This window comes from Schistocerca serialis, chromosome 1 (genome assembly GCF_023864345.2).
Source record: "Schistocerca serialis cubense isolate TAMUIC-IGC-003099 chromosome 1, iqSchSeri2.2, whole genome shotgun sequence".
NCBI lineage: Eukaryota > Metazoa > Arthropoda > Insecta > Orthoptera > Acrididae > Schistocerca > Schistocerca serialis.
Genome location: NC_064638.1, coordinates 760,023,446 through 760,047,365, shown reverse-complemented (window position 1 = coordinate 760,047,365; position 23,920 = coordinate 760,023,446). Strand labels below are relative to the sequence as shown.

The 23,920-nt window shown below is 46.8% G+C and overlaps 1 protein-coding gene across 9 annotated transcripts in view; it reads right to left on the bottom strand.

The window, feature by feature from the left end:
- Positions 1-23,920, bottom strand: part of LOC126482274 (protein held out wings) — a 423,674-nt gene that overhangs the window by 79,562 nt on the left and 320,192 nt on the right. For all 9 annotated transcript variants that reach the window (XR_007587623.1, XM_050106301.1, XM_050106279.1 and 6 more), the window contains exon 2: positions 7,497-7,630. Coding sequence is in view for 8 of the 9 variants with exons in the window: in XM_050106301.1 (XP_049962258.1) it covers positions 7,497-7,630 (134 nt within the window). In the remaining variant the exon portion in view is untranslated. The remainder of the gene's footprint in view (positions 1-7,496; positions 7,631-23,920) is intronic.

Below are 23,920 nucleotides of genomic sequence, written 5' to 3'. Positions count from 1 at the left end.
CTGGACAGTGTGTCTAAGGCGTTCAGTCTGACCGGGTTACGTCCAAACAAGTTTCCGGTGATTTTCTGGCTGAAGGCATATGCGACACTCATCGGTGAAGAGAACGTGATGCCAATCCTGACCGGTCCATTCGGCATGTTGTTGGGCCCCTTTGTGCCCCGCTGCGTGGTGTCGTGGTTGCAAAGATGGACCTCGACATGGACGTCATGCAGCCTATTGCGCACAGTTTGAGTCGTAACACAACGTCCTGTGGCTGCACGAAAATCATTATTCAACATGGTGGCGTTGTTGTCAGAGTTCCTCCGAGCCATAATCCTTAGGTAGCGGTCATCCACAGGAGTAGTAGCCCTTGGGCGGCCTGAGCGAGGCATGTCATTGACAGTTCCTGTCTCTCTGTATCTCTTTCATCTCCGAACAACATCTCTTTGGTTCACTCCGAGACGGCTGGGCACTTCCCTTGTTGAAGAGCCCTTCCTGGCATAAAGTAACAATGCGGACGCGATCGCACCGCGGTATTGATCGTCTAGGCATGGTTGAACAACAGACAACACGAGCCGTGTACCTCCTCCTGGTGGAATGACTGGAACTGATCGGCTCTCGGACCCCCTCCGTCTAATAGGCGCTGCTCATGCATGGTTGTTTACATCATGGAGCGGGTTTAGTGACATCTCTTAACAGTCAAAGGGACTGAGTCTGTGATACAATATCCACAGTCAACGTCTACCTTCAAGAGTTCTGGAGACCGGTGTGATGCAAAACTTTTTTCGATGTGCATAAAAGAACAGATGCACAAGTGGCCCAGTATTATATAGAGCAGATAACTTGAGGGCCGTGTTGGTCGAAGTTGAGGACATTACGAAATGAGATGGACAATCTTACGGCAACGTACCTGCCAAAAAAGTGGCAAAAACAGCGTGTTGGACATCCTTCGGCACTGGAGCGAAAAGGCTTAACGCCGTATGCCCGACCAGGAATCTATATCGGATTACGACCTTGTTTGGAGTAATACTAATTAATAATTCCTGCGGCTCAACGACTTGACGCCTTTGACCTTAACGCCATTTTAGCAACTTGTATGCACTTTACCTGCCCCTATAACCCTAACGGAGAAAGGGAAGGTACGGTTTCAAAAAATGTTCAAACGTGTGTGAAATCTTATCGGACTTAACTGCTAAGGTCATCAGTCCCGAAGCTTACACACTACTTAATCTAAGTTATCCTAAGGACACACACACAAGCCCATCGAGGGAGGACTCAAACCTCCGCCGGGACCAGCCGCACAGTCCATGACTGCAGCGCCCAAGACCGCTCGGCTAATCCCGCGCGGCAAGGTACGGTTTAACATGGAATTCGAACAGGTATCTTTTCTGGCGTTATCCTTCCGTCAATGACGGGTCAAGGCTAGATTCAAGGTTGAAAAATTCCAGGATTCGATTCCACTACTTCTCTGATTCCGGACACGCTCCTTACCAGCAGACCACCAAGCTCCGTTCGTGTATGGAACTTCTCTGCAGAATTAAATATTTATTCGGAATACAGATATTCGATCGCAGTCGTGGCAAGAAACTATAACCTCTAGTGTCGGAAAGACGGAGGTCTGAAATGTGGCACAGAGGACAGAAAACGAATAACAAGTAAGGTGGAGCACGAGTGCTACGGAAGGAGAGAAAAGGAAGCGAGGAAAGAGGACAGGACAAGAGCTCGGAGTTAAAAAGTCGGCAAACATACCAGAAATAATACTGCCTTTTCCGGCGTTTGGTGCCATTATCAGCGCAAACAAAAAGCGCCCGGTGAATAATAATGGGCGCGCAGCGGCAGGTGGCTTTGTGCGCGCGCAAAGGCTGCTTGCTGGTGCGCCCGGAATACCGAGCTGCTGCCACGCCACGGTATAATGGCCGACCGGTTCCCCGCGCGCGCGCGCGCGCGCACACCTGTTGCTGCCCTTCAGCGAGGGGTCTGCAGTGTCAACAACACGCGTGCTGACTGCGTGTGCGTCCCTCCCCCCCTCTGTCGCTATGAGGTACTGGGGTGTGTCAAAGCCAGAGAACGTACAGAACGAGAACACTGTCTGCAGCATCTCCTGCAGTCCAAGTCATGTGATTTTGGGACCGCGCATTTTAGCCCGTGTAGCGCTTAGCATATTTAGAGTGTTATTACTTCGATGCTGCAGACAGATCACCTTCAGAAATACCGTGAAACTTTGTATACCCGTCTTGCAAACGTCGTAACAACTTGATACCAGGAACTGAAGTTGGCTTAAAGATGGGAACAGCAATGGTATTGTGCTTTTTCTTCACAGTATCATAGCTCATATTCCATTTTATTTAAGTTTTTTTTTTCTGTAACGGGTTAGGAAGTGATAACCAAAAATATTTTTTTGATGTATTCTATTGCATTTATACATATTCTTGAATCTCTGTTCTAATTAATTACATTACAAAAACAGCGCATTTGGAACTACGAAATTGTTACTGTTAACACGGTAAGCGATTTGCACCACTTGCTTGTCCATTATTACTTTCAGTTTTTCTTATTTTACCCTGCTCCTTTTTATAGAAAAGTAAAATATGTAACATTTTTCATCATCTCATCAGAAAAGTAAAAAAAAAATTACACGATGTGTGCTAGAATTTTGGAGTAATAAAAGAAGTAACAGCCAACAAGATTTTTTTAGGTTTTCTGTTGCACTGCTTCATATTTTCGAATCTGTTCTAATTAATTACGTCACACTGAGACTGTATCCGAAACCGTCTCATGCACAAACACTTAGATACACATAAGGGTTTGAAAACATGAAAAAATTGGAGGAAATAGTCACACTATCACGTATAAATTTTATCTGCATACGAACATAGCACCAATATGTATACACTGACTTTCGGGTTATTCGCAAGCACATATAAATTTATCTAGCACTTACTATCGCGAACACGTCTCTATAAAATCGTAAATATTCTGTCTACAATACAGAACTTTATAATAACGTCTCTCAATATTTTTCAATACGAAATTTACAAACACACATTTGCTGTACATATCTATGAGATGTAACAGGTCGTCCTTTCACATACTTCTCTTTACATCCGAAGCAACGATAATAATGTACCATAGCTGTTACTACAACTCAAACGTGCAGAAACGTACACAAAACAAGGCGAATGTGTGTAGATATTCAATTTTCGATATTACCGCAAACTATAGACAAGTAGCCTCGTTTGATGTTGCGCATTAGGCAATGCTCCTCAATGGTTTAAGCCATCTACAGCAGTAGTTTACTTTTGAAGCGTCGTTACGCCAAATAGACACAACCTTCCCTAAACACAAGGCGTCACAGAAATTGCGAAAACTCGTTTCAGCAACCGAATCGCCGAATCGACAAAAAGTGTTCAATATGCCGTTTTTGCGCTCTTCCCGGAGTTACACCTATGTTATGGGCTTTCCTGTTCACCCACATTGACACGAATAACCTTGATTAATGAAAGTACCAATTGACTGGTTGGTTCGTACCTATAAGGGCGGGACAAATGAGGGAATTTCGAGACTATAGCAACGGAATCTCTCTGCTTATTATCACATGTTAATGGAAGTTAGCGAAAGGGACAAGTGGACCGTCAGAGCCTATGGTTAGGGATTCACATTCTCTCGTTTGGACAGTCTTCGTGTTGAAATGATCCCTCGTTCGTTCGAAAAATACGGTCAAAATATCTCTTGTAGACACTGTCGGGGAAAGAGAACACGGGAATCTAAGCATTGTCGCCGCCCTGTTCACTTGCTGCTCTGTGTACCGTTCGCTCCTAATTGCTGTCATTAGCTAATGGCGACGATCCGCTACGTCCCAAGCGGTCCTCTTGAAACTCAAGTACCACTCAGTTTGAAACGGCATGTCATTGATTCCAGTTGCCCCTGGCTTCTTCCGACATTTCAACTGGTTCACGCAGCCAGCCAGAGGCAGACGGAGTTTAAACGTCGATTCCGAAGAACGGTGCAGTTTCGCGTATTTCACGGGCACAAATCCTTACAAGAGGCGAAAGAAGCGACACGTGACGGAATAAAATCATAGGACCTACAGGAAATCGAACCCCGAACTTTTGGACTGGTAATTTGGCCACTGATTCACTGAGCCACTGAGATTATTGCAATGAAAGAAAGGGGATCAGAAATTTTGTGCCTCCACATGGGCTATTTTTCCCGGAAAGCACCAGAGTGCCACCGCAGTTTATATTTTCATCAAATGGGCGAACTATTATCGACAGGGTCATATGCGTCCACTTTACAAAACGCATCGGAGACGTTTGTGCCATTGACCCGTAATCTACTAGTCTGTGTAATGTGAGTAAAATTGGCTAAGTTGAAGGGAAACCTCGTTTCGTTTAGAAATGACGTGCGGGGCCAGCAGCACTTTCATCGCCACATAGTAAATCGAAAGACCACCGTACTAATGGTTCAAATGGCTCTGAGCACTATGGGACTCAACTGCTGTGGTCATCAGTCCCCTAGAACTTAGAACTACTTAAACCTAACTAACCTAAGGACATCACACACATCCATGCCCGAGGCAGGATTCGAACCTGCGACCGTAGCAGTCGCACGGTTCCGGACTGCGCGCCTAGAACCGCGAGACCACCGCGGCCGGCCACCACCGTACTGGTTTCGAGTTTATGACAGTTGTGCGGAGTTACTTTCGTATGGAAATAGAATGTGTCGACACTTCAGATGGTCTTTACTTTCACATTCGTCGACGACGCCAATTCACAAACACATTCCAACGTAACCTGAACTTCGGGCTAAGAAACACATACAGATACACATATACAGGACAAACAGACTGGAGTTTTACAATTTCAAAAAGCTATACAAACGAGACGGAACAACTTATCCGGTTCGAACTTTAACCTCCATCTGTGGAAGATGTTTTTAAGCATGGGAGGTAATGTTTCACGCAGGCTGCCGCCTCCAGAAAGTGCTGGTGAAGGAAATGGCAACCACACCACAACGGAAAAGCTGGCGCAAGTTTCAGTTCTCTAAAAGAGAGTAGGAGGAAACTGTAGTTCAACGAGGTGTGTCCCTTTGCCTGATACAAACAGTTTGAGAAGACGTGTTCGCCCGCCTGTATCGCAGCAAAACGCTGATCGCATTCCAATATAATTCCAGCGAAATCGGGACGTCGAGCAAGCCATGAGCTTGAGATCCCACAAACAACTGTTTCCAAAATCCTGCGCAAACGCTTGCGCATGAAGCCGTGCAGATTGCAGTTGATCCAGACACACACTCCAGCAAACTATGCCGCATAGTTTCGACATTTGCCGTTTTACTTACTATATGAGTACACACAGAGCCTATGCAACCTGAAAAAAAAATAAAAAAATCCACAGATACTGTATTAACAGGAAAAGGTTTGAAGGAATAAATTTTACCTTTTTGTTTCTGTGAATTTTAAAAACGTGAAGCTCTTTTCTGTTCATCATGTATTAAAATTACTTCCTAGTAAACGTGTCGTAGACACATCAGACTGTACTTACACTGCTACACAGGGAGCAAACTTAGTGTGCGTGTATGCTATGTAAGAAAAGCCGCTTATCCCGGCAAGAGAACCAGGCTCCCCTGATATCTCTCTCGGAAGAAGTACCATTCCGTACAAGTGTTCCAGCCCCTCCCGAATACTTCATTCCGCCCTTATACTCGCAAATAAAGAAAATGCTCTGGCGTAGTTTGAAACCAACTGTTTGGTAATTATTTGTTTTACGAGAGTGAGTCAAATGAAAACCTTAAATATTTTTTTAAATATTGTTTATTGTGCCGAAGTGGTACAAAGCTGTATCACTTTTCAACATAATCTCCCCCAGCGCATACGAAGTGCATAAATTCCTTTAGAAAAAAAACTCTTTTTGGTAGTCCGCGCAACCACTCATGCACCGCGTGGCGTACCTCTTCATCAGAACGAAACTTCTTTCCTCCCATTGCGTCTTTGAATGGTCCAAACATATGGAAATCACTTGGGGGCAAGGTCTGGTAAGTATGGTGGATGAGGAAGACACTCAAAACGCAGGTCTGTGATTGTTGCAACTGTTGTACGGGCAGTGTGGGGCCTTGCATTGTCATATTGCAAAAGGACACCTGCTGACGTCGCTTTGATTTGACTGCAGCCCGCACATGATTTTTTAGGAGACCTGTGTATGATGCACTGGTGACAGTGGTCCCTCTAGGCATGTAATGCTCCAAAATGACGACTTATTCCCCCCTAAAAGAGAGTCAGCATAACCTTCCCTGCTGATGGTTCTGTTCGAAACTTCTTTGGTTTTGGTGATGAGGAATGGCGCCATTCCTTGCTCGCTCTCTGTTTCCGGTTGGTGGAAGTGAACCCAGGTTTCATCCCCAGTAACGATTCTCGCAAGGAAGCTATCATCATCTCGTTCAAAGCGCCGAAGTAGTTCTTCACAAGCATCAACACGTCGTTCTCTCATTTCAGGAGTCAGCTGTCGTGGCACCCATTTCGGAGACACTTTGTGAAACTGGAGCACATCATGCACAATGTGACCCATGACTAATCTGTAAACATGCTGCAATGTCATTCAGTGTCACTCGGCGGTTTTCCTTCACTATGGCTTCAACTGCTGCAATGTTGTGTGGAGTCACAACTCGTTGTGCCTGACCTGGACGAGGAGCATCTTCCACTGAAGTCACACCATTTGCGAACTTCCTACTCCATTCGTAGACTTGCTGCTGTGACAAACATGCATCACCAAACTGAACCTTCATTCGTCGATGAATTTCAATAGGTTTGACACCTATACTACGCAAAAACAGAATAACGGACCACTGTTCTTCCCTGGTGCAAGTCGCAAGTGGGGCGGCCATCTTTGTATAAAGACGGGATGTATGCATCTGCACTATGCTGCCAACCACAGGCCATTCTGCACGTAATTTGTGGCACGCTTACCAACTTACAGAATAACGGCGCGAAATTTCGATTTGTTATTACAAATTTCAGTTTTTCATTTGACTCACCCTCGTATGTAGGTCTTCAGGTTCTCATGACTGTTGTCATCGTCATTAAAATCTTCTGGGAAGCTCTTACGTCCCCTGATGTGACCTACAGCAAAAGACTCTTTAAAAACATCCTACCAGAGGGCTGGGAACGCCGAGTTGGCAAATAGTGGCGCCAGAAGACTCTTGAGGCAGAGGTGAGCAGAGGGACTGGAACCTCGAGTTTTGGACATGCAGTTTGATGACTGTGAAGCAGCCTAATGAACCCAGATGACCATCTTCAACATTTAGTTCAGGCCCACATTACACTCCAAACTAACTTTGTCTGAAAACTTTTATAAAAGACCAATTACAAAATTTCTGACGGAGTACTTTGGTATTTTTGTCGTGTCTTTTTATGAAAGGTGGAGTGTGGTCCTAGCTTTCAAAAGAGAATGGTCAAAGATATCAAAGTGTTAAGCGTAATCCGCGCCGCAGCAGCAGCAGCAGCAGCAGGTGGATGCGGTACTCACGTCCGGGTGCTCTTTGACGGGCACGTAGATCTTCTCCGTCAGCGTGGTGGTCTGGCCCTCCGCCTCGGGCAGCACCAGCGGCTCCTTCTTCATGCCATTTATCTGGAAGAGGCTGGCCCTCACTTTGGCGATCTCTGCAAAAGGCGGAAAACAACACCAGGTCAGTGCAAAGCTGGCGATTGCTATTTATACAGCACAGCAACGGGCTTATACGCTGTGAAATGACTAAACCAAGAAGACTACTAAAAATAAGTAATACAGATAATCCTACACTCCTTACTGCACTTGTTATCAGGGGGAACAGGATTAAATGGGGATAGACCAGGGTGACGAATTCACGATTTTCTTTTCAATAAAATAACGAAAAAATTACGACACTAACTTTAAAAATGGTTCAAATGGCTCTGAGCCCTATGGGACTTAACATCTATGGTCATCAGTCCCCTAGAACTTAGAACTACTTAAACCTAACTAACCTAAGGACATCACACAGCACCCAGCCATCACGAGGCAGAGAAAATCCCTGACCCCGCCGGGAATCGAACCCGGGAACCCGGGCGTGGGAAGCGAGAACGCTACCGCACGACCACGAGGTGTGGGCCACTAACTTTAGACCTTTATTGTACACCCTTTAGATTTGTTTCAGTGACAAACCTGCACCCAGAGGACACTACACGACACCGACAGAAAGCCTTCGCGCACTGCGAGGGCGGTCGGTGGCCGCTCTGAACGCCACAATTTCGAACCTAATACAAAATTTCAAAAACTGCTTTGAAACTGATGATATTGTCTAACGTAGTACGTAGGGATATTTTTAAAAAATGGCTTGTTACAAAATGGCGACCCTAACGTAAACGTAAATTTTTTCGCCAAAATGTCGTTACAAAAATGTACATCCAAAATCGAAATTAAAATGTACCGCAAAAATCCTACACACTGCAGTAGAAAGAAGCGCGGACTTACAAGTTACAAAAAGGTATTACTTAATTGCGACTATATTTCATGAGTTATACCTCCCGCCAACTTAGAAAATGTTATTCTGAAAAGAAAAGAAGAAAAAACAAGCGTTTAAAGTTTCAACTTGTGCTTTTTTAATACTTGCTGCCCTTTTTTTCGCTGATGTCGAAATTGTCGTTCTGACGAAACAATATCGACCAACAAGTTCGCGCTTACCAAACGCAGTGTTTTCTGCACGACTGGGATTGCTTTTCAAATCTTTTCTATACACGTAAATGCGTTTGTTTGCCACTTTCAAGCACTTCATCCTTCACTTAGTTTAAGGTACACGCAGACGCGAGACATGCACGTGCTGTCATACTGTTTATCAGAAACGAACCATGTTACGAAGAGACATCTTGTTGAGAATAGTATTTTAGTTCACGATAGTACCTTCTGCGATGCTATCCGAAACTAAAGGAATCTCTATTCCGTCGGCATCTATTACAGTATTACATCAGTTGCATTCGAGCGCTGGATGCGGCAGACTCCCATGCACTGAATGGCGGTTTTAATGTATTGTAGCATTTATGACACACTTTACATTAAAAAATCTTAAAATAGACTCCCTAAGTAACACTTCTACATCTACATCCATACTCCGCAAGCCACCCGACGGTGCGTGTCGGAGGGTACTTTGAGTACCTCTATGAGCCGGCCGGAGTGGCCGTGCGGTTCTAGGCGCTGCAGTCTGGAGCCGAGCGACCGCTACGGTCGCAGGTTCGAATCCTGCCTCGGGCATGGATGTGTCTGATGTCCTTAGGTTAGTTAGGTTTAAGTAGTTCTAAGTTCTAGGCGACTGATGACCTCAGAAGATGAGTCCCATAGTGCTCAGTGATGGTCCGGGAGGGGGGGGGGGGGGAGGGGTGGTTTACGTTCACATGCTGTTCTCCTGCGACCACTACTGGCGCAAGGTGTGAACGTCAGCGCCATTACCAGTTCAAAGCAAATATTACTCTTTCAGAAATCTAAACTACTCCATTCACTCTCACATCAGTTCAAAGTATCGCATTTCAGCATATTTCCCATGAGTTTTTTTTTCTCCTGCAGGTAAAACGCGAATAACGACGACAGTTGCGTTCACTCAAATTTCTAGGTTTCGCTGAGTGGCCACCGCAAGCGCAGGTCAACATTAGCGGTCGCCCCTTAAGGTAATCGTCAACCAATATCGTCCCACGTCAATTAGCTACCGGTACGGAAATATCTTAGCATTTGTAACCTCAGGCACGAGTGAAGTGTAACCCGCGGAATCAGATCAGGACTGCACTGCACACCGGACAAGCCAGAGGGGGGGGGGGGGGGGGGGGGCACCTATCACCCATGTACGTTTTACAGTGCGGCGTTCTACTCATTTTTTTTATTGCAGTACATTTGCAGATTATGAAACTCGTTTATATAGTCGAGAGAAAGTCTGTGTAGCTTTTGTGCCGTTGGCTGTCCTCAGAATGTTTAAGGTTGGATATTCTCGGAAGAAGGTGTGCTCGATCTCAAATTTTGTAACTTAGTTTTCATTACTCTTTAATCCACTGAATATTGTTTAGAAATGTACAGCATCTCGAACCGTCTGTAAAATAATGCACGTGACATAGTTATGTGTAACACAGTGATGGATATAGTACAAACAACTTCTTATCGGCGCTCACCAAAACGGTTTGATTATACAATTCATCTCCCCCTCGTCCCTTTTCCCTCTCCACGTTTCTGAGCTTACCTCAAATTTTGTAGCCTAATAGTCATTTTTTGGTCCATTCAATATAGTTTAGACATTTTTGAACAATGTCTGTGTATGCCCTATTTTTTACTTTCTTGAACATGTAACGTTTGTAAGTCAACTATCGCAAACAAGGTATTTCGTGGTACAATTGTAACTGTTTTTAGATGAGGTGTTTGAGCAATTAGTTCACCATACTTGTAGCAATTGAATCTGGGTGTCACATTAGAAAGACTGGAAAACTCATGGTCTGCGCGAACGTGGCCTGTCGCAGAAATACGCCGGGAGGCGAGATCGCCGGTTCCGAGAACCGCAGGTAACGACCTGAAAGTCGTGTCCCCACTAACGCAGGTGGGGCCTGCAGGTTTCCAGAATCAGTCGGGGAAATGTCAGTGGCTCGTCGACGAAGTACGTCTTACTGTCGATGTTCTCTGACAAAGCTTTATAGAAAGCTGGGACCACGCTCTAAGTGCTATAGAGAACATGATAAAAGTACCCCAATACACTGTCAAAAGTCATATAAAACGTCTTATTTTGTAGTGTAATACAGGCATAAAATCAGCTGAGTGTGGCCAGCTGTGACCAAAAGCAAGCGCAGATGCAGCAGCACGCGAGAGTGCAGCGTGCCAGCCACCTGGAGTGGAGGGGCAGAGAACAGGAATGGGCAACAGGCGAAAGCAGCAGCCAGCACACGGCGCAGGACGCACCCGCAGGTCCAACGTGGCGGGGACCTGCTGCGCGGCGCGCCAAATGTCAGCGACGCGGTGACCTCAGGGTACGCTATGGGAGGCGCTGTTAACGGGACTAGCCTACCACAGCCCGGCACGGGCAGTCGCGGTCACATTGCTCGTACACCGAGACAGCAGCGCGCCAAACCCCCACTAAGCCACATTGTTGCACACGGTAGTGGAAGAATTGGAACACACTAAGGGAAATCAGGAAGGAAGGAAGGAATTTATTTAATGGTATGCTAGGGTCCCCCGTCGGGCAGACCGTTCGCCGGGTGTCGGTCTTTCAATTTGACGCCACTTCGGCGTCAACAGCACAACACCCAGTCCCTGGGCGGAGAAAATTCCCCGACCCAGCCGGGAATCGAACCCGGGCCCAGAGGATTGACAATCCGTCACGCTGACCTTTTTTTTTTTTTAAATCTCATTTTGTTCGCTTCTGTTCGTTGCATCTGCTCGGGGCGGACGTCGTAAGACATCCTTTTATGTTCGTTGTTGGTCGATTGACTCAGTTGTTTTTATTTCAGAGGGCAGCTAACCCCCTGACCGAACACGCTGAGCTACCGTGCCGGCTAGACCATTCAGCTATCGGGGGCGGACAAGGAAGGAATTAACCGACTGGGATGGAAATCGGTAGATGTGATAAACATGAACAGACAGATAAATGATTACAATTCCAAAAAAACTGGGTGGTTTGGGCAACAGAAAGGTCTTCACCAACGGAGCATGTCAATAACGGGTTGGTGCACCCTTGGTGCTTATTCAAGTAGTTATTCAGCCTGCCGTTGATTGGCAGATTTGTTGGATGTCTTTCTGAGGAATATCGAGCCGAATTCTCTCCAGTAATGCCCATAATGCTTCAAACTTACTCAGCTGGACAGGGATCCGGTGGCTTTGCTGGCCAAGGTAGCGTTTGCCAAGCTCGAAGACAAGCTGTAGAAATTCTCTCCATGTACGGACGAACATTACCTTACGAAATGTGAGCCCAGGATGGCTTGCCGTGAAGAGCAACAAAACGGGGCGTAAAATATCGTCGATGTACCACAGTCAGGTTGACACCCTAAAGCCGTCGAGGGCGCCTCCAGACACGTCTTCGCTGGTGGTTGCGGCTTTTGTCGAAGCGAGTACGTCACAGAAGACATTGTACTCCAGTCAATGAGTTTCCAGGCCGAATGTGCCCGCCACTCTGAAAACGGGCTAGTTGGTGTACAGAGGTCAAACGTAGTAGGCTCACGGGGCGCCGTAAGCTCAGCTTCCTTTCTGTAAGCCGTCTATTAATGGTCCTTTGGTCACTGAAGCACCAGTTGCACGTCGGATCGATGACAATGATGAATCCGGGACTCTGAGTCTCTCTCTGACGATTGCCCGGTCATTAAGTTCTGTCGTCTATATAGGTCGACTACATCCTTCTAGACGCTGTGTTCAGCCATGGTTCACCCATTCCTGCCAACATTGTAGAATAGTGGCATCGCTCCTATCCAAATGTCGAACGATTCGGCGGTTACTCCAATCGGCTTTTTTGTGCCGAACTATTAGTCTGAATGAAATTCGCAAAGACTTTACCCTCTGGTATCGACATGTCCCTTGTTTACTATTGTTGCGTCCGCCCCCTGTAGCTGAGTGGTCAGCGCGACAGAATGTCAATCCTAAAAGGGCCCGGGTTCGATTCCCGGCTGGGTCGGAGATTTTTTCCCCGCTCAGGGACTAGGTGGTGTCTTGTTCTAATCATCATCATTTCATCCCAATTGTCGCGCAAGTCGCCGAAGTGGCGTCAAATCGAAAGACTTGCACCCGGTGAACGGTCTACCCGACGGGAGGCCCTAGCCACACGACTATTGTGGCCATCTGCGCGGTGAAATTGCGCTGCAGCCTCTCACACTCATCGATCGGCCTCCGAAGTTTACATTTTCCGTCTTCACCTGTATGAATATCAGTTTGTGACCAATTTGCATAGCTCATTCGTGGTGGACCTTTTTTTTTGTCTTAGAACGTACAATAGTTTACGAGTATATTGATTCGTAACACGGTTTACCAATGCGGATATAGTAATAATACATTGTAACACCAAAAGCAGAGAAAAAATGAAATAAAAATTTTTGTTACTTGATACTTCACACTCACAAACATCACAATTCTCAATACAGACGTCTGCTGGATGAAGGTAACAGATTAAATAGAATTTTCGTACTTTGCAAAATCGAGTAAATGCAAGGATGCGCAAACACATAATTAGACTTCGTGGATAATTACTGCGTGGCAACGGATATCCGTACCACAATAAGGATACGAGGTACAGAAAAGTCACATAAATCAAATCACTTTGTCAATGCCTAAAAAGTTTATGACGGCCGTCTGTAGTAAAACCAGAAACGATGGTCATGGGCATCCTTTTAGCAGATCTTCATTTCACATGTATCCAGCCACCTACTTTTATACATCCTTCGTCAGCGTCACAAGGCTGTTGGTTTTCCTAATTCCCACGATCTCTTCTATATAATGCTGTGCTGGAATGTAACCTTTCAAAATATTTTGTACAATTACAAGTTAATACTTGATCCCGTCAAAATTATTCTGCGACATTGTAGAAATTTATATCTGATTTCAGGTCCGGGTACGCAGTTTGAATCCGCCAGGAAATTTCATTCCTGCGTACACTTAGCAAAGGAGAAGTGTAATTATAGAATCGGGAGCTTTAACCGGGTTCTCTGGCGCGCTATGAAGCACGAATACACTGAAGCTATTTAATTCTCACACCAGGTCAAAAAAAAAAAGAGGAAGGAATACTGTGTTAACGTGTCCTCGACATCGAGGTCATTAGAGACGGAGCACAAGTTCGGTTGCTGTCAAGGGCGATGAAGGAAATCGGCCGTTCCCTTTCAAAGGAACAACCCCAGCATTTACCTGGAGCGATTTAGGGAAATCACAGAAAACCTAAATCGGGATGGGCGAACGCGGGTTTGAACCGGCGGCCACCCGAATGCGAGTCCTATGTGCTGACCACTGCGCAACCTCGCTCGATGCTCTAGGTGACCGTGTAATTCCTTACAGCACGACGAACTTAGTTAACGAATGTAGAAGATCCAGAATGTTTCACTATGCAGTGGGATGTGCGCTGGTACGAAACTTCCTGGCAGGTTAAAACTGTGCTAGACCGGGTCTCGAATCTAGGACCTTTGCGTTATGGATGGCAAAATATTAGGCGCTGGCGGAAGTAAAGATTTGAGGATGGGTCGTGTGTCGTGGACGAGTAGCTCAAGTGGTACGTCTACACCTACATTTATATTCCGCAAGCCACCGAACGGTGTGTGGCGGAGGGCACTTCACGTGCCACTGTCATTACCTCCCTTTTCTGTTGCAGTCGCGTACGGTTCGCGGCAAGAACGACTGCCGGAAAGCCTCCGTGCGCGCTCGAATCTCTCTAATTTTACATTCATGATCTCCTCGGGAGGCATAAGCAGCGGGAAGCAATATATTCGACACCTCATCCAGAAACGCACCCTCTCGAAACCTGGACAGCAAGCTACACCGCGATGCAGAGCGCCTCTCTTGCAGTCTGCCACTTGAGTTTGCTAAACATCTCCGTAACGCTATCACGCTTACCAAATAACCCTGTGACGAAACGCGCCGCTCTTCTTTGGATCTTTTCTATCTCCTCTATCAACCCGACCTGGTACGGATACCACACTGATGAGCAGTACTGAAGTATAGGTCGAACGATTGTTTTGTTAGCCACGTCCTCTGTTGATGGACTACATTCTCCAAGGACTCTCCTAATGAATCTAAACCTGGCGTCCGCCTTACCAACAATTAACTTGCCCGTGAAATGCAGAAGCCTGGGGTTAGAAGCCTGATCCGGCGCATAGTTTTAATCTGACACGAAGTTTCGACGTAGAAAATAGCATCGTAATTGTATGGAGTGTGTAACGCACGAGGGCAGAATCCTGGATAGGGATTGAACAGATCCACTGTGTCTATTTGAACTAGCGTGCCATGCCAGTGATCCTAGGGATTGTAAAAGCAATAAGCAAACAGCCAGAATTCATTTTGCTCATGGAGCGGTGCAGAGGCACGCCATTTTGTACATGGTATCACATTAACAATACGGATGATTTTAGTAGTTCCTTGTCAAACGAACCGCAGTATGCAAACTTCGCTCCAAAGCAACAGGTGGGCGTATTCAAGTACACGTACCATGACAGTATGCTGCGCTCGGGGCGAGCGAGTAGCGCCACGGCAGTGCACTGTGGATACGGCGGCCCGTGAGTCATTTTACTCCAGCTGCGTGCAGATGTCGAGGACGCTAAGCTCCTGACATTTTCCGGTGGAGCGGCGAATGGCCGTACGAGCTACCACTAGAGATCCCGTAAGAAACGCCAAGTCGCCCTGCTTTTTGGCGACACGTGGCATTTTCCTTACATACTTCAGGGTAACCGGAGCCAGTTAACAACAGGCAAGGCGTGAGTTGTCCTACAGGAAGCTTAGTGATAGATATGACGCTGACCCGATCTGCAATTCGAAGTGGCTGCTCTTCCTCCGTCTGTCAACGACCTCGTTAATCGCGACATGCGCATGGCGCTCCGCCCACGCGCTTTGCCATGTCGCGCTCAATGTCTGCCATTACTCAGGAGGCGCGTCAGTTCCAGCAGGCGATAAATTTCCATGTTGAATAGTGGAGCGAAAAGGAGCAGCAGGTATTTGTGAATATGACTGATGAACCACTGCGGGAGGAGCAAGGAGGGAGAAGGGGGAAGAGGAGCCAACAGGCGGATACGAGGTGGCCATGTTGTTCCCGCCGTATAAACGAAATACACTCCTGGAAATGGAAAAAAGAACACATTGACACCGGTGTGTCAGACCCACCATACTTGCTCCGGACACTGCGAGAGGGCTGTACAAGCAATGATCACACGCACGGCACAGCGGACACACCAGGAACCGCGGTGTTGGCCGTCGAATGGCGCTAGCTGCGCAGCATTTGTGCACCGCAGCCGTCAGTGTCAGCCAGTTTGCTGTGGCATACGGAGCTCCATCGCAGTCTTTAACACTGGTAGCATGCCGCGACAGTGTGGACGTGAACCGTATGTGCAGTTGACGGACTTTGAGCGAGGGCGTATAGTGGGCATGCGGGAGGCCGGGTGGACGTACCGCCGAATTGCTCAACACGTGGGGCGTGAGGTCTCCACAGTACATCGATGTTGTCGCCAGTGGTCGGCGGAAGGTGCACGTGCCCGTCGACCTGGGACCGGACCGCAGCGACGCACGGATGCACGCCAAGACCGTAGGATCCTACGCAGTGCCGTAGGGGACCGCACCGCCACTTCCCAGCAAATTAGGGACACTGTTGCTCCTGGGGTATGGGCGAGGACCATTCGCAACCGTCTCCATGAAGCTGGGCTACGGCCCCGCCCACCGTTAGGCCGTCTTCAGCTCACGCCCCAACATCGTGCAGCCCGCCTCCAGTGGTGTCGCGACAGGCGTGAATGGAGGGACGAATGGAGACGTGTCGTCCTCAGCGATGAGAGTCGCTTCTGTCTTGGTGCCAATGATGGTCGTATGCGTGTTTGGCGCCGTGCAGGTGAGCGCCACAATCAGGACTGCATACGACCGAGGCACACAGGGCCAACACCCGGCATTATGGTGTGGGGAGCGATCTCCTACACTGGCCGTACACCACTGGTGATCGTCGAGGGGACACTGAATAGTGCACGGTACATCCAAACCGTCATCGAACCCATCGTTCTACCATTCCTAGACCGGCAAGGGAACTTGCTGTTCCAACAGGACAATGCACGTCCGCATGTATCCCGTGCCACCCAACGTGCTCTAGAAGGTGTAAGTCAACTACCCTGGCCAGCAAGATCTCCGGATCTGTCCCCCATTGAGCATGTTTGGGACTGGATGAAGCGTCGTCTCACGCGGTCTGCACGTCCAGCACGAACGCTGGTCCAACTGAGGCGCCAGGTGGAAATGGCATGGCAAGCCGTTCCACAGGACTACATCCAGCATCTCTACGATCGTCTCCATGAGAGAATAGCAGCCTGCATTGCTGCGAAAGGTGGATATACACTGTACTAGTGCCGACATTGTGCATGCTCTGTTGCCTGTGTCTATGTGCCTGTGGTTCTGTCAGTGTGATCATGTGATGTATCTGACTCCAGGAATGTGTCAATAAAGTTTCCCCTTCCTGGGACAATGAATTCACGGTGTTCTTATTTCAATTTCCAGGAGTGTACATGGCGAGTCAAAAGTCCTTGGACACCTTCATAAGTTGGACGATTGAAGGGAAAATTGAAATTTGATGATGGGAACATAGGTTTGATGTGGGGCCGCAACTTTTTGAGCGAATGCCATTCGTGGCCGCCATCTTGAAATCCGCCATTTTGGATTCAAGTAATTTTTTTTTAATGGGAACGGGGGTGTACGGCACATCAAATAGCCCTCGCTTGAGCTCTGGAATTTAGAGGTGTAATTTGTTTTTGTCTATCTTGTACAGTTCAGAAGTTATTAATGTTCAAAGTTACCTTGATCCCAGGATGGACAACACGTAAAACGTGTTGTAGCAGTAGGTATTAAGGTACTTTCCCAACTTTTAACATTAATAACCTCTAAACTGTACAAGATAGACAAAAACAAATTACACCACTAAATTCCAGAGCTCAAGCGAGTGCTATTTGATGTGTCGTACACCTCCACCCATTAAAAAAAAGAAAAATGACTTGAATCAAAAATGGCGGATTTCAAGATGGCGGCCACGAATGGCATTCACTCCAAAAGTTGCGGCCCCACATCAAACCTATGTTCCCATCATCACATTTCAATTTTCCCTTTAATCTTCCAACTTATGAAGGTGTCCAAGGACTTTTGACTCACCCTGTATTTGAATTTTACGTCGTGGCAGTTGTTCCCCACCTTTCCGGAAAAGGCTTTCTAAAACAGTCGTTTCTCATTTGCAAAATTGCACCTGAGTTAATAGGAAGAAAAAGCGAGTCCAAGGAACGATCGAACGTCCCTCCAAGGTACGTTACACGTTCAATGAATTCCAAAAGGCAAACTGCCTATTGGCTTCTGTCTCGGGTTGTTCGGCCGACGTTTATCTGATAATTTTACTGACGTTTCGCCAGAACGAGTGGCTGGCATTGTCAAAGCTTCACCCTCCATTGCCGGTGATGAATGGAGGGCGACGCTTTGACAATGCCAGCCACTCACGCTGGCGAAACGTCAGTAAAATCATCAGATGTGCGTCGGCCGAAGAACCCGACACGCAAGACAATAGACAGTTTGTCAACAAGTGGCCACGAAAACCTTAACAATTCTGAATTCTAAAAGGGCCGCTAAAACTGATGCCAACGCAGATACCACACCACGTCTTCAAGGTCATGACAGAGTGAGATTTTTAGGAAGAGACATACAGGGTTATTACAAATGATTGAAGCGATTTCACAGCTCTACAATAACTTTATTATTTGAGATATTTTCACAATGCTTTGCACGCACATACAAAAACTCAAAAAGTTTTTTTAGGCATTCACAAATGTTCGATATGTGCCCCTTTAGTGATTCGGCACACATCAAGTTCCTCCCACACTCTGCGCAGCATGTCCCCATCAATGAGTTCGAAAGCATCGTTGATGCGAGCTCGCAGTTCTGGCACGTTTCTTGGTAGAGGAGGTTTAAACACTGAATCTTTCACATAACCCCACAGAAAGAAATCGCATGGGGTTAAGTCGGGAGAGCGTGGAGGCCATGACATGAATTGCTGATCATGATCTCCACCACGACCGATCCATCGGTTTTCCAATCTATTTAAGAAATGCCGAACATCATGATGGAAGTGCGGTGGAGCACCATCCTGCTGAAAGATGAAGTCAGCGCTGTCGGTCTCCAGTTGTGGCATGAGCCAATTTTCCAGCATGTCCAGATACACGTGTCCTGCAAGTTTTTTTCGCAGAAGAAAAAGGGGCTGTAAACTTTAAACCGTGAGATTGCACAAAACACTTTAACTTTTGGTGAATTGCGAATTTGCTGCACGAATACGTGAGGATTCTATACCGCCCACATTCGCATATTGTGTTTGTTCATTTCACCATTAAGAAAAAATGTTGCTTCATCACTGAAAACAAGTTTCGCACTGAACGCATCCTCTTCCATGAGCTGTTGCAACCGCGCCGAAAATTCAAAGCGTTTGACTTTGTCATCGTGTGTCAGGGCTTGTAGCAATTGTAAACGGTAAGGCTTCTGCTTTAGCCTTTTCCGTAAGATTTTCCAAACCGTCGGCTGTGGTACGTTTAGCTACCTGCTTGCTTTATTCGTCGACTTCCGCGGGCTACGCGTGAAACTTGCCAGCACGCGTTCAACCGTTTCTTCGCTCACTGCAGGCCGACCCGTTGATTTCCCCTTACAGAGGCATCCAGAAGCTTTAAACTGCGCATACCATCGCCGAATGGAGTTAGCAGATGGTGGATCTTTGTTGAACTTCGTCCTGAAGTGTCGTTGCACTGTTATGACTGACTGATGTGAGTGCATTTCAAGAACGACAAACGCTTTCTCTGTTCCTGTCGCCATTTTGTCTCACTGCGCTCTCGAGCGCTCTGGTGGCAGAAACCTGAAGTGCGGCTTCAGCCGAACAAAACTTAATGAGTTTTTCTACGTATCTGTAGTGTGTCGTGACCATATGTCAATGAATGGAGCTACAGTGAATTTATGAAATCGCTTCAATCATTTGTAATAGCCCTGTATATAAAAGACCCATGTGTGGAAATAGCCACTCACGTTGAATGATTTTGGTTTCTACAATTTTCCACTTAACTTTCCGGTAGCAAGGGAGATGGAACGATTTTAGAGGCTCCCCTCTATGCTATGTAAATGAAGCTGGTAACGGAAAGGGTGGCTGATTGGTTTACAACGAAAGGGTTTAAATGGTTCCAATGGCTCTGAGCACTATGGGACTTAACATCTATGGTCATCAGTCCCCTAGAACTTAGAACTACTTAAACCTAACTAACCTAAGGACATCACACAACACACAACCAAAGGGACTAAACTGTACGGTCATCAGTCCCTTCATCCGGTAAGTGGAAAACCAGGAACGGGCGCCAAAAGGAAGGAAGAGAAAAGCAAATCCTGGAAAGCTTAGTGTAACTAACACATACACACAAAAAACAGAGATAAAGGACCAGAAAAAAGACAGCACAGACGAGTCGTTAAAAGATCAGCAAAGACAAGGCACTAAAACTAAGAAACGAGATACCATAAAGAGAATAAAAAGGTGGAAAGGGTAAAGCCCAGGCTGAACCACCGAGCAAAGGCCGATAAGTGACCTCTGGCGGGAGGGGCGGGGGATGGAGGAGGAGAGAGGTGCTCCATCAAACCCTCAGGCGGTCGACGAGGCCAGAAAGCCCTACCTTACATGGATGAATAGAAATCATCTTCGCGGATAAAACGTGACCCCAGATCAGCCGATTTGGCGTCGTCTGCCAGCACCAGAAAGAGCATGTCAAGAAGATAAAGGTGCCGCCTCAAAGCAGCCCAATTAGGGCAGTCCATGAGTAAGTGGATCACCGTCCAGTGGGCTCTGCATCGGCAGTGACGAGGATCCTAATGTCGGAGAATGTGGTCATGGGTTACCCAAGTGTGGCCAATGGGTAGTCTACAGAGGATGGTGGATTTCCTGCGCGAAGCACGCGGGGAAGACTGCCACGCGGTCGTGGTCTCCTTAATTGTCCTCAGTTTGTTTGAGAGATCAGGGCAGACCATTCCGAGTTCGAGGCTTAAAAGTAATGTATGGCTTATAAACGAACGAAGGTCCGGTTCTGGGGGGCCCATTTCTAGAATCGGCACCCTGTTGGCAGCTTGACCAACTGGTCAGCTCGTTATTTCCCGAAATCCCAACACAACTGGGGATCCAAACGAAAACGACAGCCTGTCCGGCTTGATAGAGGTCAGAGACCAGATCCTGGATCGCCGTAAGCAGTGAATAAGAATAGCACAGGTCTATAACCTGCAGGCTACTAAGGAAGTCACTACAGATTAGGATACTCTTGCCCGTGCAAGAACGAATGTCGCTGGTTTAATGACCATCAATTCAATAGTTTGATTTTTGGTTTGTAGTGCGCTGAACTGCGCGGTCATCAATGCCTGTACAAAGTCTCATTTTTTACACAATCCAATCTATTCACTATCACAGGCGTATGTAACAAGGAGGAATTGCCAGCGGATACTGAATAGTCTTAATATGAAGTCATATCGTGTGACGGTTGCGCAGCAGTTACGAGAGGATGACAGAAACTTGTAGACTTCTGCAGGTAGTTTTTGAATAACATCAACGATGGTTTGTTAGACCCTTTCCATTACATCTTGAGTGATGAAGCATGGTTTCATCTTTCCGGTCATGTGAATTCACAAAACACGAGGTAGTGGGCAACGGACAATCCTAACACTGTGTTTCAGCAAGCACTCCATTACGAAAAAATCGGCGTTCGGTGCGGCGTAACAGGAACGCGCATAGCTGGACCGATATTTTTTAATATCACCGCCAGCAGGGTTGCATATATGGAAATTTTATTATACATTCTGTGAGCAACTCACTGGATATGAAAGACAATACCGCTTCTTACAGCAAGATGGGGCAACCTGCGTCTGAGGTATTCCTAGAACGAGTCCATGATGTGTTTAATGAGCAACGTACTGACAGCTAACATTTATGGTCACCACTTTAGACGGATCTAACAAGATGTGATTTTTCCCTGCGGGGACACTTTAAGAGTAAGGGTTATGAAACAAATCCACGCACAATACAGGAACTGAAGTACATCTACATCTATACTCCGCAAGCCACCTGACGGTGTGTGGCGGAGGGTACCTTGAGTACCTCTATCGGTTCTCCCTTCTATTCCAGTCTCGTATTGTTCGTGGAAAGAAGGATTGCCCGTTGTTAACTGGCTCCTGTTACGCTGAAGTATGTAAGGAAAATGCCACATGTCGCCAAAAAGCAGGGCGACTTGGCGTTTCTTACGGGATCTCTAGTGGTAGCTCGTACGGCCATTCGCCGCTCCACCGGAAAATGTCACGAGCTTAGCGTCCTCGTCATCTGCACGCAGCTGGAGTAAAATGACTTACGGGCCGCCATATCCACAGTGCACTGCCGTGGCGCTACTCGCTCGCCCCGAGCGCAGCATACTGTCATGATACGTGTACTTGAATACGCCTACCTGTTGCTTTGGAGCGAAGATTGCACACTGCGGTTCGTTTGACAAGGAACTACTAAAATCATCCGTATTGTTAATGTGATACCACGTACAAAATGGCGTGCCTCTGCACCGCTCCATGAGCAAAATGAATTCTGGCTGTTTGCTTATTGCTTTTACAATACCTAGAATCACTGTGTGGGCTCTAATCTCTCTGATTTTATCCTCATGGTCTCTTCGCGAGATATACGTAGGAGGGAGCAATATACTGCTCGACTCTTCGGTGAAGGTATGTTCTCGAAACTTCAACAAAAGCCCGTACCGAGCTACTGAGCGTCTCTCCTGCAGAGTCTTCCACTGCAGTTTATCTATCATCTCCGTAACGCTTTCGCGACTACTAAATGATCCTGTAACGAAGCGCGCTGCTCTCCGTTGGATCTTCTCTATCTCTTCTATCTACGCTTTCTGGTACGGATCCCACACTGCTGAGCAGTATTCAAGCAGTGGGCGAACAAGCGTACTGTAACCTACTTCCTTTGTTTTCGGATTGCATTGCCTTAGGATTGTTCCAATGAATCTCAGTCTGGCATCTGCTTTACCAACGATCAACTTTATACGATCATTCCATTCTAAATCACTCCTAATGCGTACTCCCAGACAATTTACGGAATTAACTGCTTCCAGTTGCTGACCTATTTTGTAGCTAAATGATAAGGGATCTATCTTTCTAAGTACAACATCAGCCGTGAAGTTGCCGCCACCGATATCCGAACTTTACGCCGGATGTATCTGAATATGCTTAGACGTGCACAGCTGTGTATTGATTTTGCATGGGATCACTTTCAACATCTTCAATAAATGTATTTATTACTGTGAATAAATGGTAAGTCCATTTCAGCGCTTCGTTTCTGTAATTTCACTACATTTCCTTTTTACTCCCATAGGTATTTTTATCTGCGCCACCCTGTACTACTACTACTACTACTACTACTAGTGTCTCTGCAAATCGTCCTTGTGATAATGTGGTGGTGGTGAAAGAGTCTGAAAGCGAAGCGTGTCGGAAAACGTGAGCCTGTTGTTTGGGGTGGTGCACTGCTGTACAGCGCACTGTCACTGGTATAAATGCACGCATTAGAGTGCTAGCTATTCCAGTATCCGTCAGAGGCAGGTGAGGCTGCAGTCTGAATCACGAGCAGTAAGGGCCGCGCGCCTATTCCGGGAGACTGAGTTGGTGCCGCGCGCCTTACCCGGAGTTCCGTCACGTCTAAAAGCGCTCCGCAAACAGTTTTACCCCAAGTGTGTGTCACTTGGTAGCGTCCGTCCCACAGTGCCGTGGCAGACCGACGGCTGCTACGTGGCGAAGATCAGCTACAGCGATACCTCCACACTTTTCTCTGCACCAGGTTTCTGTGGAGCTTTGTTACAAAACGCTGAAAGAGTCGAGATGTGGATTGATATATATATACTTCGTAATGGTCGTGAGCTTTAGTTACCTTTGAGATTGGACGTGGTGAGCAGATGTTAGTCATAAATGCCATTAAGGCGACAAAGACGCCACTATCAACACCTCACTGAGTTTGAACGACGCCGCGTGGCTACGAGAAGCTGGATGTTCCTTGTATGATATTGCAAATAGTTCAAATGGCTCTAAGCACTATGGGACTTAACATCTGAGGTCATCAGTCCCCTAGACTTAGACTACTTAAACCTAACTAACCTAAAGACATCACACACACATCCATGCCCGAGGCAGGATTCGCACCTGCGACCGCAGCAGCAGTTCAGTTCCGGACTGAAGAGCCTAGA